We start from the raw sequence: 15,910 nt of genomic DNA on the forward strand, positions 1-15,910 counted from the left end.
TAAATAGAATGTAGAGTTACAGAAGAAGCCACTGGCTGTGGGGACGTTGACGCTGCCTGAGGTCAAGAGTCTCTAGATATGTAGCCCCGTGAACTTAGTCAAATTTATCAGCATAGATGGAGAAACTGGTTGTGACGAAAAGGATGATACGTCTCAGAGGAAGTGGCGCTGGCAAAAAACTTACTTTAAAGGAACTCGGATATTTCACAGCATTGAAAGCTGTGATAAAGGATAAAATGCTGGAAGCCAATCCACTCTTAGAAAAGAGTATGACAGTTCACCAAAGGCGTAGAGAAGATGCTCTCTCTGTGTCGCGAGCTGTACAGGAAGAGGGAGGTGAGCCCTGTGCACACTGTTCTTGATAAGTTTTTTACAAAGAAATAAAACACTTCAATTCTCAGTGTTTCTAACATTTTAAGTTATAGTGGACTAAATACATCTTAGTTTTACTACTTTTTAAAGTTTGCTTATACCTGCATAACTGACAATAAGAGATTTTAATGGTTTGACAAGAATCTTTAAATGTCACAGAACAATCGTAATTTTTCCCACTGATTATTAAGGTCACTTTGCACAGTTTCAGCCTGTAAGGTCGTTTTTATGATCCCACTCTACCATGCAAAGTGAGGACTACTTTTATTTAGGTGTGAAATGTCATGATGTCTATTATTTTCAAGTGGTTCAGAAAAAAAGCAAAGCAAATATGTGCATTATTAACTTTTGTATCTTCCAATTTTTATGTATGTTTAAAAATTTTAATAATAAAATGTCAGACAAAAATAACTCAAAATGGTTAATATATCAAAATGTAAAGGTTTTGGAAGAAAACGTAGGAGAAAATCTTTGTAACCTTAGGTTAGGCAAGGAGCTCTCGTATACAACACCACAAGCACAATCCATAAAAGAAAAAATTGATAAATTGGACTTCATCAAAATTAAACACTTTTGCTCTGTGAAGGATACTCAAGGGACTGAAAAGGCAATCCACACACTGGAAAAAAAATTTGCAAATCACATATCTGACAAAGGACTTGTATTCAGAATATACAAAGAACCTCGAAACTCAATAGTAAGAAAACGATCCAATTTTGTAAATGGGCAAAAGGTTTGAGAAGACATTTCACCAAAGAAGAGATACAGATGGCAAACAAGCACATGAAAAATGCTCAACATTACTCATTAGGGAAATGCAAATTAAAACCACAATGAAATACCACTATGCATCTACTAGCATGACTTAAAAAATATTAATAATACCAAGTGCTGGTGAGGATGCAGAGCACCTGGGAGCTCTCATGCAGTGGTGGGAGAGATGTAAAAATGCTATACCCACTTTAAAGAACCGTTTGCCAGTTTCTTACAGAGTTAAACGTACAGTTACCATATAATTTAGTAATCCCACTCCTAGTATTTACCAAAAGAAATAGAAACCTCTGTCACACAAAATTGTTGTGTGCCTATTTATAGCAGCTTTATTCTTTTTTTTTTTTTTTTAAGATTTTATTTTTTCCTTTTTCTCCCCAAAGCCCCCCGGTACATAGTTGTGTATTCTTCGTTGTGGGTTCTTCTAGTTGTGGCATGTGGGACCCTGCCTCAGCGTGGTCTGATGAGCAGTGCCATGTCCGCGCCCAGGATTCGAACCAACGAAACACTGGGCCGCCTGCAGCGGAGCGTGCGAACTTAACCACTCGGCCACGGGGCCAGCCCCATAGCAGCTTTATTCTTAATTGCTAAAAGCAGGAAACAACCCAAATGCCCATCAACTGGTGAAGGGATAAACTGTGGTATGTCAGTATAGTGGAAGACTGCACAGCAATGAAAAAGAACAAACCACTGATACATGTAACTATATGGATGAATCTCAAATATATTATCGTAAGTGAAAGAAGGAAATCTCAAAAGGAATACTATATGATTCCATTTATATGACATTCTGGAAAAGGCAGAAACTATACTGATGAAGAACACATCAGTGTTTGCCAGAGATTGAGATAGGAGAAAGGCTTGACCAAAAAGGGGCAGCCTGAGGGAATTAATTTTTTTTTGTGCTTTTTGGTGAGGAAGATTGGCCCTGAGCTAACATCTGTTGCTCATCTTCTGCTTTTTTTTTCTCCCCAAAGCCCCAGCACGTGGTTGGATATCCTAGTTGTAGGTCATTCTGGTTCTTCTGTGTGGGATGCTGCCACAGCATGGCCTGATGAGTGGTGTGCAGGTCCGCACCCAGGATCCGAACCAGTGAACCCCAGGCCGCCAAAGCAGAGCATGCCAACTTAACCACTTGGCCATGGAGCCAGCACCTGAGAGAATTTTTTGGACGATCAAACTGTTGTATATCCATCACCATAATCAAAATACCTAACTCTGTGCATTTGTCAAACTCATAGAATTATACACCAAAAAGAGTGATTTTTACTGTGTGTAATTAAAATGTAAATATTTTTTAAAAGCAAAAAAACCTTTGTGATCATAATAGCTAAAAAATTTGCAAAAAGTTTATCTCCACTGGTCAAATAAATTAGAACAATAAGATTCCACTTTTGCTTTTAAAAGTGGCAAAGAGGACTGGCCCCATGGCCTAGTGGTTAAGTTTGGTGTGCTCCGCTTTGGCAGCCCTGGTTTGGTTCCTGAACGCAGACCTACACCACTCATTGGTGTCCATGCTGTGGCAGCGACCCACAAAATAGAGGAAGATTGGCACAGATATTAGCTCAGGACAAATCTTCCTCAGGAAAAGAAAAATGGCAAAGAAAAACAAATGATAATACACAGTGATGCCAGGGAAAATGAACACTCAGTGCTGGGTGAGGAAAATCTGGTAATAAATGGTAAAAGCCTTCAAATTCTGCATCCCTTTGCTAAATAACTTTCAGTTCTCAGAATCTAACCTGAGAAAATTCAAGGTGGCTTATAATAATAATAATAAATTGGCAGCAACTTAAATGTCCAGAATTAGAGCATTGCTTAATGTACTATGAGACGGCCATATCCATGTAATGGAATACGGAGTACCATTAAAAACGTTGTAGAAAACATAATGATATGGTAAACTAGCCCTGTATATGAAGTACGATAAAAATCATTAAAGGATATATTCCAAATTTCAAGGGATTTTTTTAATCTCTAATTTTTCCCCTTTTTTAACTTTTATAATCATATATTCAGTTCAAAAAAGTTGGGGGGAAAGTATAAAAAAGGAACAGAAGAGATAGAAACCAACATATTAGCTTAGCTATTGGGATCGCTTCAGTGGAGAATTCAGTTGGACCCATGGTCAGATGTACTTTCTACTACTTTTCCCCAAGTCTAGTCCTTGGGACAATCCTCTAGAGGGCGACTTTAGGTCTGTTGAGCAGACACACCCAGAATTGCCACCTCACAATAGGCATGTGGCGCAACAGGCTGGAAATACCGCCCTTGACCTTTATTCTCCTGAGGCCTGGAGCGCTTTCCTCTCCTGCATGGAAACTGAAGGAGTTGGGGAGACTTGTTTCCCTCAACAGATATTTAAGGTCTTACTCAATTCTAAGATTCCATGTCTTCTTTTAGCAAAACTGAGATTTAATCCTTGGGACTTTTAAAGTGTAGCTTCTCCAGTCTAGTTCATCAAAGGTCTTCCAAAGACAGGTATTATTGAAGAACTTATACAAATCATCACAAATCATTTAATAGTTTAAGCTTTCCTAGCCAGCAGATTAAAGACCACAGGCAAAAATACAAATATTAACATTATATTAACTAAGTCCCCATGATTATGCAAAAATAATTATGAAATTACTTCTCAGTGTTCCATATAATATAGGGCCAAATAATTGAAATTTATTAATCATATCCACCTTCACCTTTACGTGACGATGTCACCTTCTTGAATCCTGCAATATCTGCTCATTGGTTTCTCCTATGATCTTCCCATCCAGGTGGTCTTCCTCACGTTGTTATCCTCACTGATGCTGAACAGGATGCCGTGGCTTCACAAAGAGAAGGAACAACAGACAAAGAGGATCTTGGCACTTTGGGGTAATTTGGGTTGTTCTAACTACTAATATCTAATTTTGCAAAGAGCAGATTATATCAGAACAGTGGGAGTCCAGCCACCTCACTGACTCACATTTATCCACGAAGGAATCTTGTCTCTAATCAGCTGCTTGCTCCTCCTCCTCTGCCCCCGGGGAACCAATCTGTCCCCAGAACTCATTATGCCTTCCTCCCTGGATTATCGCATCCTCTCAATGCTTCAACTCTCCCCTGTATTCTAGATCTCTTTCTCAGTCTCTTTCCTGCTCCTGAGCCCCAGATACTATTTCCAACTCCTCCCCAGCTGTATCTGATACCTGCAGGTGTCTCAAATTAACCATGCTCCAAACAGAATTATTTGCCTGCCCTGCAAATCCACTTTTTCTCTCCAATTAAGAGCATCAGTGTCCTTTAAAAATGTCAGAGTACTGCTAAATTCCTCCCTCATTCCCCACATTCAGTCCCCAAGCCTGAGGGATTTTATCCTCTACGTAACTGACTGGACCTACTTTTATCACATGGATGGACCTCACTAACACAATGGTGGGCAAAAAAGCAAGTTGCAAAAAAATTAAAACAATACTTCAATCATGCAAAACAATGCATGTCTTGCTTAGAGGATATTTCTCTCTCTATTTTTTTTTTAATGAAGAAATGCATGGGAATGATAAACTCAAATTCAGAAGAGGATTAGCTCTCTGTAGAAAAGAAGGGATACCATCAGAGAGGTACACGACAGACTTTCTGTTGGCCATCGCTTATTTCTTAAACTGAGCGGTGGACACATTACTAAGGGAGAGGTACCCCATTCCTTAATAAGATTAAAAACAATTAATAATCTCACTTCAGACTGCCTTCCTAGCCCCCATTTCACTTTTCCATGCTCTTGAATTGCTGTTCCCTCTGCCTAAAATGACTTGTTTTTATTATCCTTGTCCTTGTTTATCTGGAGAATTATATCTGACACATCCTTCAAAACAAATGTCAAATATCACTTCCTCTATGACACCTTCTCGACTTCCTCACGGAGATTTATTTTCTTCCTCTTCAGTGATCCACGCTGGCAAGTTTTATGTCATATGTCATTCCCTCTCTCTCCATCTTGATTTAAATATCTCTAGGTACATCTCAGTGTGGTCTACAGACCAACAGCATTGGCATCTCCTGGAACTGTCAGAAATGCAGAATCTGCATTTTAACGAAATTCCCAAGTGATTCCTATGCACCTTAAAATTTGAGAAACGCTGGTCTAAAACAGTACTCCCAAACTGTAGTCCAGTTTGTTTCTAATCCAAGATAAATACAGAAATTGAGAGTAATTTAGAAACTTTTATCACAATTGAGCAGACTAATTTTAGGCATATTGAATCTAATTTTCAATATGGGGCTTGTATTTTGTATGCCTCTGGTCTATTTCATTTTTCTAGTAATTAATTTTTATTGTATTTTATAAAAGTATCATTCCCCAGTGGATTGGGATTTAAAAAAAAAGTCCTTCCTGAGAGTTTGAGAAGCGCTGTTTAGATAGCTTTATTCTTTGTTTCTTCAACATCTAACTGGAGGTGCTCATAGTAGAGTGTCAACAATTGTTGATGAATAACTGCTTAATAATATATAACGCGTTTTTGGTCTACATTTGAATTTTTGGCAGCAAAATGTTCTTCATCGTTACCTGGCTCAAGAGATAAGAACAACCCCATCTATGTAGCCCCAGCTATGAACAGTCCAGTTAAGCGCCTGGAAAGACCCTTGAAAGACAAGCAACTCTTCAAGCTGACAGGAGATATTGTGGGTATGGAGAGGAAATGGTGGCATGTTGATACCGCGGCTCGTTTCCCACCGAGGAAAGGGGGAGTGAGAATAAGATGGAAAATACAGAAGGGTGGAAAAGTACATTAAAATATTCCCCTTGAAAACTTCTGGATTCCAGTAAACTTGGAGTCTTGAAATCTAATTGTGTGCTTGAATAAGTTACTTTCCCAACCTACAAAATGTAATAATAAAACGTGATCTGCATACTTCACAGGGTGGAGGAAAAAATGAATGTTTTGAAAAATAGCGATCCTATTAGTGCAAGGTTCAATGCCTGGTTCAGCATAGCTAGTATCTGGATTGTTGGATTCCCTGGACCAAAGAAGACACATTCTGTTTTTATGGTGCCTTCCCTTCTTGTGAACACAGGTGGTCTATGGACAGCTGAGGAGGGACGGGGTGGAAGGGGGGTGGTTTGGGAGACATTTAGTTTTGAGAACTAAAGTAAAACGTTTTTTTGTTGGGGATTTTATGTATTTTAAGTAAAATTTCTGATTAGTGGCAGAATAATTCTGAGAAGGAATATGCGGATATAAATAGATAGATATAGATATCACTAAGAGCCAAATGCTTTGGTTTATCTGGTTACGATTATTAGGTTGAACCACATGAGCTGGCCAATTTTTGACTGTTTTTGACCTGTAAAAGTCTATAGGCTTAGGACAAATGAAGAAAAAGGTATAGAAGATTTCTAAGCTAACCGCTCAACTATGATTCTTTTCTCTTCTACTCTAGTACAAATCCTCTTCCTTATCCTGTTGGTGACTGTGGCCTACTCTGCACAGAACTCCAGTAGATTTTACCTCCATCAAGCTATCCAGAAGAGCTTTTCTCACGGTTTCTCAGAGATCAAACTTCTTGAGCATTTCTACCCCTGGGCCAATCGCACCCTCCTCCCCAACCTGTACGGAGACTACAGTGGTGAGAACACAGTCCCGGGGCCCAGCCATGCAAATGTGGGGTGCAGTTAGTTTTCCAAGACCCCAGCACGACACATTAGCACACTGAGAAATGTTAGCTGGTTTTTCAATATGGCTGCACCTCGGTGGGCACCCCAAAGGTCCACTCCGTGGGCCTCATCTAAGCAGGTTCAGGTTTGTCTGCTCACCCAAGGGTGATCAGGCCCATGGGAGCTGATACCCACTGGTGAGTCTCACAAGAGTCTGATAAACATGAATGAGAACGTATTCACTTAAGCCATGAAAAGTAACCAGGGTGATCCTGGGGACTGGTTGCCGCCTTGTGAAGGAGGGAACCACATGTCGCTGCGAAGGTTGTTCAATGAGGACAGGACCAGGAAAACAGTGAAACCAGAAAGATCTACATACCAGATGACATTTTGATATATTGCCTGATGTGCAATCTTTCCCAAGCCTGTGATGTGTCTGTCTGACTCTTCTTGTGTGGTTGTCCAGTTCAGTTCCACAAACATGTATTGAACACCTAATATGCTGGGAACTCCTAGGAGCTAATGAGAAAAAGATGGATATAATATGGTTTGTACCCTCACAGAACCTCACTGTCAGGAGTTAGTATGCTTTGCCCTAGACAGTGTTGGAGAAATGCTAAAAAACTTCTTTCCTAAGGAAGGCTTCTTGTTCAGTATTTTTCACCGGTTACCAACATTTGTCATATTTTAACTTCGTATCTTGTTAAGTAAGCTATATTCTGCAAATTGTCGCGTTCGTTTAACAGAAGATTGATGGCTTCTTGTTAGGAACTGGAACATCTAGGTCCCTGGAAAAAACAATCTAAAAGACATGTTCATCTCAGCAAACACTTAAAGTCTTTTCTTAAAGGTCTGCTTGGTGCATCTGGGGGCATTGTTACCGTTGGCAACTCCTATTCCTTGCATGTTGATTCTTTCTGGTTCAGTTTTAGATGGTGACAGTTCTAGGTTCAGGGCACATTCTTTTTGCAGTCTGTAACTCTGTCTGTGCTGAATAAAATATTGACTAAATGAAAAGTGAATCGAACCCTGAGTGGCTAAGGCTAGTGCCATCACAATAGGCATGGTTCCCCTCTTGGACTCCTTGGCTCTGCGGTATGGTGTCATGGTCCCAGAGTACAGACTCAGAAGCCAGACTGCCCAGGTGCACATTCTCACTCTCCGCTTACTAACAGTGTGTTCTTGGGTAAATTACTCAATTTTCTGTACTTCAGTTTCCCCATCTATACAATGGGGATAGTATTAGGACCTACCGTATAAGATTGATGTGAATATTAAAAACTTAATAGGTCTAAGTGCTTAGAACAGTGTCTGGCACGTAGTCTCACTGGGTAAGTGTTAGCTGCTGTTATGAACTGGGTACCTGGGGCTCTGGCCAATCTACTAGAACCATAAAGTGTACATGAGTTACCTGGACATGCTAAGGAAGAGCAACAGCAGTCTGTCGATATAGATAAAGAGAGAATTAAGTAGACATGGGGTGAAAAGCAGTAAAATTGTCACTGACATGGTTTCTCTCTTCAACTACTAAAAAATCTGTACTTTCAGGATTGACATAGCCCGGTCGTATGAGTCCACGTGTTTTCAGGAACATTGAAGCTCGAGCCATTCACAGCAGATAATCTGTATCCTGTAAATACATGACTTTCCTAATAGTCTAGTCCAGTGTTTGGTCACATTTAGGGAAGAATCATCTTTTAATTTCATTAAAATTTCTCTTGCAGCAATTTAAACTTGCTTTTTGTCTTTTGGCTTTCTTCTGAGGTGGAAACAGATGATCAAAATTCTACCATAATTTTATGATTTTCTTTTTTTTTTTTATTTTTGCAAATAATGTTTTTATTAATGTTATGATAGATTACAACCTTGTGAGATTTCAGTTGTACATTTTTGTTAGTCATGTTGTGGGTACACCACCTCCCCCTCTGTGCCCTCCCCCCACCCCCCCTTTTCCCTGGTAACCACCGATCAGATCTCCTTATCAATATACTAACCTCCACCTATGAGTGGAGTCATATAGAGTTCGTCTTTCTCTGACTGGCTTATTTCGCTTAACATAATACCCTCGAGGTCCATCCACATTGTTGTGAATGGGCCAATTTTCTTTTTTTTATGGCTGAGTAGTATTCCATTGTGTATATATACCACATCTTCTTTATCCAATCATCAGTTTCTGGGCATGTAGGCTGGTTCCACGTCTTGGCTATTGTAAATAATGCTGCGATGAACATAGGGGTGCAACGGACTCTTGAGATTTCTGATATCAGGTTCTTAGGATAGATACCCAGTAATGGGATGGCTGGGTCATAGGGTATTTCTATTTTTAACTTTTTGAGAAATCTCCATACTGTTTTCCATAGTGGCTGTACCAATTTGCATTCCCACCAACAGTGTATGAGGGTTCCTTTTTCTCCACATCCTCTCCAACATTTGTCACTCTTGGTTTTGGATGTTTTTGCCAATCTAACGGGTGTAAGGTGATATCTTAGTGTAGTTTTGATTTGCATTTCCCTGATGATTAGCGATGATGAACATCTTTTCTTGTGTCTATTGGCCATATTCATATCTTCTTTTGAGAAATGTCTGTTCATGTCCTCTGCCCATTTTTTGATCGGGTTGTTTGTTTTTTTGTTGCTAATCAGTGTGAGTTCTTTGTATATTATGGAGATTAACCCATTGTCAGATAAGTGGCTTGTAAATATTTTTTCCCAATTAGTGAGCTGTTTTTTTGTTTCAATCCTGTTTTCCCTTGCCTTGAAGAAGGTCTTTAGTCTGATGAAGTCCCATTTGTTTATTCTTTCTATTGTTTCCCTCAACTGAGGAGTTATAGTGTCCAAAAAGATTCTTTTGAAACTGATGTCAAAGAGTGTACTGCCTATATTCTCTTCCAAAAGACTTATTGTCTCAGGCCTAATCTTTAGGTCTTTGATCCATTTTGAGTTTATTTTGGTGTGTGGTGAAAAAGAATGGTCAATTTTCAATCTTTTGCATGTGGCTGTCCAGTTTTCCCAGCACCATTTGTTGAAGAGACTTTCTTTTCTCCATTGTATGCCCTCTGCTCCTTTGTCGAAGATTAGCTGTCCATAGATGTGTGGTTTTATCTCTGGGCTTTCAATTCTGTTCCATTGATCTGTGGACCTGTTTTTGTACCAGTACCATGCTGTTTTGATCACTGTAGCTTTGTAGTATGTTTTGAAATCAGGGATTGTGATTCCGCCGGCTTTGTTTTTGCTCAGGATTGCTTTAGCAATTCGCGGTCTTTTGTTGCCCCATATGAATTTTAGGATTGTTTGTTCAATTTCTGTGAAGAATGCTCTTGGGATTCTGATTGGGATAGCATTGAATCTGTATATTGCTTTAGGTAGTATGGACATTTTAACTATGTTTATTCTTCCAATCCATGTGCAAGGAATGTCTTTCCATCTCTTTATGTCATCATCAATTTCTTTCAAGAAAGTCTTGTAGTTTTCATTGTATAGATCCTTCACTTCCTTGGTTAAGTTTATCCCACGGTATTTTATTCTTTTTGTTGCGATTGTGAATGGGATTGAGTTCTTGAGTTCTTTTTCTGTTAGTTCATTGTTAGTGTATAGAAATGCTACTGATTTATGCACATTAATTTTATACCCTGCTACTTTGCTGTAGTTGTTGATTATTTCTAATAGTTTTTCTATGGATTCTTTGGGGTTTTCTATATATAAGATCATGTCGTCTGCAAACAACGAGAGTTTTACTTCTTTGTTACCTATTTGGATTCCTTTTATTTCTTTTTCCTGCCGAATTGCTCTGGCCAGCACCTCCAGTACTATGTTGAATAGGAGTGGTGAAAGTGGGCACCCTTGTCTTGTTCCTGTCCTCAGAGGGATGGCTTTCAGTTTTTGTCCATTGAGTATGATGTTGGCTGTGGGTCTATCATATATGGGCTGTATTATGTTGAGGTACTTTCCTTCTATACCCATTTTACTGAGGGTTTTTATCATAAATGGGTGTTGGATCTTGTCGAATGCTTTCTCTGCATCTATTGAGATGATCATGTGGTTTTTGTTTTTCATTTTGTTGATGTAGTGTCTCACGTTGATTGACTTGCAGATGTTGAACCATCCCTGTGTCCCTGGTATAAATCCCACTTGATCATGGTGTATAATCTTTTTGATGTATTGCTGTATTCAGTTTGCCAAAATTTTGTTGAGGATTTTTGCATCTGTGTTCATCAGTGATATCGGCCTATAGTTCTCCTTCTTTGTGTTGTCCTTGTCAGGTTTGGGGATCAGAGTGATGTTGGCTTCATAGAATGTGTTAGGGAGTTCTCCATCTTTCTCAATTTTCTGAACAGTTTGAGGAGAATAGGTATTAAGTCTTCTTTGAATGTTTGGTAGAATTCTCCAGAGAAGCCGTCTGGTCCTGGACTCTTATTTTTGGGGAGGTTTTTGATTACCGTTTCTATTTCCTTACTTGTGATTGGCCTATTCAGATTCTCCATTTCTTCCTGATTCAGTTTGGGGAGATTGTAGGAGTCTAGGAATTTGTCCATTTCTTCCAGGTTGTTCAATTTGTTGGCATATAGTTTTTCATAGTATTCTCTTATGATCTCTTGTATTTCATTGGTATCTGTTGTGATTTCTCCTCTGTCATTCCTAATTTTATTAATTTGCGATTTCTCTCTTCTTTTCTTGGTGAGTCTGGCTAGGGGTTTGTCAATTTTGTTAATTCTTTCGAAGAACCAACTCTTTGTTTCATTGATCCTTTCTATTGTCTTTTTTGTTTCAATATCGTTTATTTCTGCTCTTATTTTTATTATTTTCCTCCTTCTACTGACTCTGGGCTTTGTTTGTTCTTCTTTTTCTAGTTCTGTTAGGTGTCGTTTGAGGTTGCTTATGTGAGCTTTTTCTTGTTTAGGGAGGTGAGCCTGTATTGCGATGAATTTCCCTCTTAGGACTGCTTTTGCTGCATCCCAAATGATTTGGTATGTCATGTTCTCATTTTCATTAGTCTCCAGATAAAATTTGATTTCTTCTTTAATTTCTTCAATGATCCATTGTTTGTTGAGAAGCATGTTGTTTAGTCTCCACATTTTTGCACCTTTCTCTGCTTTTTTCTTGTAGTTGATTTCTAGTTTAATAACATTATGATCAGAAAAGATGCTTGATATTATTTCAACTCTCTTGTATTTATTGATGTTTGCTTTGGTTCCCAAAATATGGTCAATCCTTGAGAATGTTCCATGTGCACTTGAGAAGAATGTGTAACCTGCTGTTTTTGGATGAAGTGTTCTATATATATCTATTAAGTCCATCTGGTCTAATTTTTCATTTAATTCCATTATTTCCTTGTTGATTTTCTGTCTGGATGTTCTGTCCATTGGTGTTAATGGTGTGTTGAGGTCCCCTACTATTATTGTATTGTTGTTGATGTCTTCTTTTAGTTCTATTAAGAGTTGCTTTACAAATTTTGGTGCTCCTGTGTTGGGTGCATATATATTTATAAGTGTTATGTCTTCTTGGTGGAGAGTCCCTTTTATCATTATATACTGTCCCTCTTTATCTTTCTTTATCTGTTTTGCTTTGAAATCTACCTTGTCTGATATTAGTATAGCGACACCTGCTTTCTTTTGTTCATTATTGGCTTGGAGTATTGTTCTCCATCCCTTCACTCTGAGTCTGTGTTTGTCTTTGGGGCTGAGGTGTGTTTCCTGGAGGCAGCATATTATTGGATCTTGTTCTTTGATCCATCCTGCCACTCTGTGTCTTTTGATTGGGCAGTTCAATCCATTTACATTTAGAGTGATTATTGAGATGTGGGGGCCTACCACTACCATTTTGTGTCTTGTTTTCCGGTTTTCTTCAATTTCCTTTGTTTCTCGTCCCATGGTTTAATCTGTTCTGATGTAGAGCTGCTACTCTCTGTTGTTGTCCTTCTACTTACCTCCTCTGCTCTTGGTTTTGTAGCCCCTTTCCTATTTTGGATTTTTCAGGAATGAGGGTTTTCCTGAGGATTTCCTGTAGAGGAGGTTTTGTGGCAATGAACTCCCTTAATTTTTGTTTATCTGGGAAAGTTTTTATTTCTCCATCGTATTTGAAGGATATTTTCGCTGGGTAGAGAATTCTCGGCTGTAGATTTTTGTCCTTCAGATTTTTGAATATATCATTCCACTCTCTTCTAGCCTGTAAAGTTTCTGCTGAGAAATCTGCTGATAGCCTGATGGGGGTTCCTTTGTAGGTTAGTTTCTTTTGCCTGGCTGTCCTCAGTATTTTCTCCTTGTCGTTGACTTTTGCTAGCTTCACTACTATATGCCGTGGAGTTGGTCTTCTTGCATTGATAAAGTTTGGAGATCTATTGGCTTCTGTCACCTGAAGATCCATCTCTCTCACCAGATTTGGGAAGTTCTCAGCCATTATTTCTTTGAATAGGCTTTCTGCCCCTTTCTCCTTCTCTTCTCCCTCTGGTATACCTATAATCCTTACGTTGCATCTCCTAATTGTGTCTGATAATTCTCGGAGAGTTTCTTCATTTCTTTTTAGTCTTGCTTCTCTCTCCTCCTCTGCCTGCAGCAATTCTATATTGCCATCTTCCAAATTGCTAATTCTTTCCTCCATATTATCAGCCCTACTGTTCAGAGCATCTAGATTTTTCTTAATCTCCTCTATTGTGTTCTTCATTTCCAATATTTCTGTTTGGTTCTTCTTTATCGTATCAAACTCTTTTGTGACATAGCTCCTGAACTCGTTGAGTTGTCGGTCAGAATTCTCTCTTAACTCATTGAGTATTTTAATGATGGCTGTTTTGAAGTCATCATTTTCTTTGGGATTGTTTTCTGTGTATTTGTTACTTTCTTTCTGTTCTGGAGATTTAATGTATTTTTTCATATTGCTTGATGTTGTTGATTTGTGCCTCCGCATGGAGATAGAGTTTAGTTGTTCCTTTCACTTGTTTCAGCTGCTGCAGTGGGGGAGCAGCTGTTTATACTGCACCAACCAGGAACCCTGTCCACAGTTGCTAACTGGGCCTGGGCCCCTCCTCGTAGTCACAGTGGTCCTTTGGATTCCCTCCTCTGCCATGGGGGCCGTCATAGGGGGGTTTCAGGCTGCTGGTGCCTACTGTTGCAGCCCACCTAGATGTGCTCCCTCCTTGGGGTCTGCAACGGTGTTATGGGCTTTTCCAGTGGCCAGGGGTGGGATCACTTATATTTGTCGCTCCGTTGCTGTCGGCACCCACAAAATCTCACTTGTCCTCTATGGGTCGCAGGAGAGCTGTTGGCATCTTCTACAGTCTGTGGTTAGTTCACCTAGCTATGCTACTTTTGCCCTGGGGTCTTCCAGCCTTGTGGCTGCCGGCTGGGTGTTTTCTACTGGTGCTGTGCAGAGGCTTTCCCTAATGCTACTGTGAGCCTGTAGGGTTTCCCCCTAGGCTACAGAGCTGGGTCTCTGGAACTCCCCCCAGCCCCAGTCCTCTCCGAGATCTCCGGCAATCCCTAGTCCCACAGGGCGGGCAACGGCAGCTGGGGGTCGCCCCGTCCTCCGGGATTCTCTCCGGGACTCTCCCGGAGCCGTGAATGCTGGGCATGGCCCCTCTGCTAATGGCAGACAGAGAGTTTTGTCTGCTGCCCGGGCGTAGCTCCGGAGCTTCCCCTCCGGGTCGCAGAGCCGGCCTTTGAAACTTCCCCCAGCCCCAGTCCGCTCGGAGATCTCGGGCAATCCCTAGCCCCACCGTGCCGGCAGTGGCAGCTGGGAGACCTCCGTACCCTCAGCGACTCTCTCTGGGACCCTCCAGGCGCCGCAAACACCAGGCGGGGTCTCTCTGCCAATGGCGGGGAGAAACTCTCCCCACGGGCCCTGGTGTGCAATTCCAAAGTTTCCCTCTGCGTTCAGGAGTAATTGCGGGGGGTTTAGGTAGGGTTCTGGTCACCTGTTTCCACCGTTGCTCCTCTGTTGTGTGCTCGCTTCTGCGCTAGATGTGTGCAGATCTTCTGGGGGTGTCCGTTGGAAGAAAGCCGCCTGCGGGTACTAGGCTGCTCGGTCGGGGTCGGAGAGTTTTCACCTATTTCCACATCCTCCCGGAGGAAAGTCCGTCCGCCTGCCTTCCGATGTATAGTCGCGTGGGTATCTCAGACGTCCTGAGACGCTGTCTGGATATCCCTCGCCAAGTGATAAGTGTCCAAATAATTGTAGACTCGAAGGGGGAGAGACAAAGAGGACTACTCACGGCGCCATCTTGGATGCTCCTCCCTCCATGATTTTCTTTTAAGATGCAAAATGGGGGCTGGCTCCGTGGCCAAGTGGTTAAGTTTGCGTGCTCCGCTGCGGCGGCCCAGGGTTCAGATCCTGGGCGCAGACATGGCACTGCTCGTCAGGCCACGTTGAGGCCGCGTCCCACATCCCACAACTAGAAGGACATGCAACTAAGATGTACAACTGTGTACGGGGGGGTGGGGGGGGTTAGGGAGATAAAGCAGAAAAAAAAAAAAAAGATTGGCAACAGTTGTTAGCCCAGGTGCCAATCCTTAAAAAACAAAAAAAGATGCAAAATGAGACCATCTTTGAAGGTTGTCACCTTTACCTTCCTCTTTTATCTTCTGCAGAACCCTAGGTCCTTTACAAACTACTGCAAACCTCTCCTTGCCAGATTCTCTAACATAATCTTTTTCTTTTATTTAAAACATTTTTTAATAATTAAAACATGAATATGGAGAAAATTCAAGTGAACAACAGGGTATGGTGCGCGACTCCCCATTGTCCCTGAATCCTCCTTCTTTCTTTCCAAGAGGTAACTATGTCCCAATTTATTATATATTCTTCGAGGTAATCTATGCATTTGCAAATGTATTTGCTGATAAATGGTAGCCTACTATAAAAACTGTCATTCATTTTGCCTTTTTCCATTAATAATTTACCTGGAGATTGTTCCATCAGTTGTGTTTTGTTCCTTTACCATGTAGTATTCCATTGCCTGGATGTACCATAATTTATAACCCTGTTGATAGACATTTAGATTGTTTCCAATCTTTTACTGTTAACAACAATACTACCATTAATATCCTTTTACATATATAATTTCACATGTACAAATATATCTGTAAAATAAATACATTGAAAAGACTTGCTAAAAATGTATTTGTTTTTTTAAAGATTGGCACCTGAGCTA

The 15,910-nt window shown here is 40.5% G+C and overlaps 1 protein-coding gene across 1 annotated transcript in view; it reads left to right on the top strand.

The window, feature by feature from the left end:
- Nucleotides 1–15,910, top strand: part of PKD1L3 (polycystin 1 like 3, transient receptor potential channel interacting) — a 78,492-nt gene that overhangs the window by 39,293 nt on the left and 23,289 nt on the right. Inside the window, exons 22-24 of the mRNA XM_046680285.1 lie at nt 3,915–4,014; nt 5,663–5,803; nt 6,559–6,744. Coding sequence (XP_046536241.1) covers nt 3,915–4,014; nt 5,663–5,803; nt 6,559–6,744 — 427 coding nt within the window. The remainder of the gene's footprint in view (nt 1–3,914; nt 4,015–5,662; nt 5,804–6,558; nt 6,745–15,910) is intronic.

This window comes from Equus quagga, chromosome 13, assembly GCF_021613505.1.
Source record: "Equus quagga isolate Etosha38 chromosome 13, UCLA_HA_Equagga_1.0, whole genome shotgun sequence".
Lineage (NCBI taxonomy): Eukaryota > Metazoa > Chordata > Mammalia > Perissodactyla > Equidae > Equus > Equus quagga.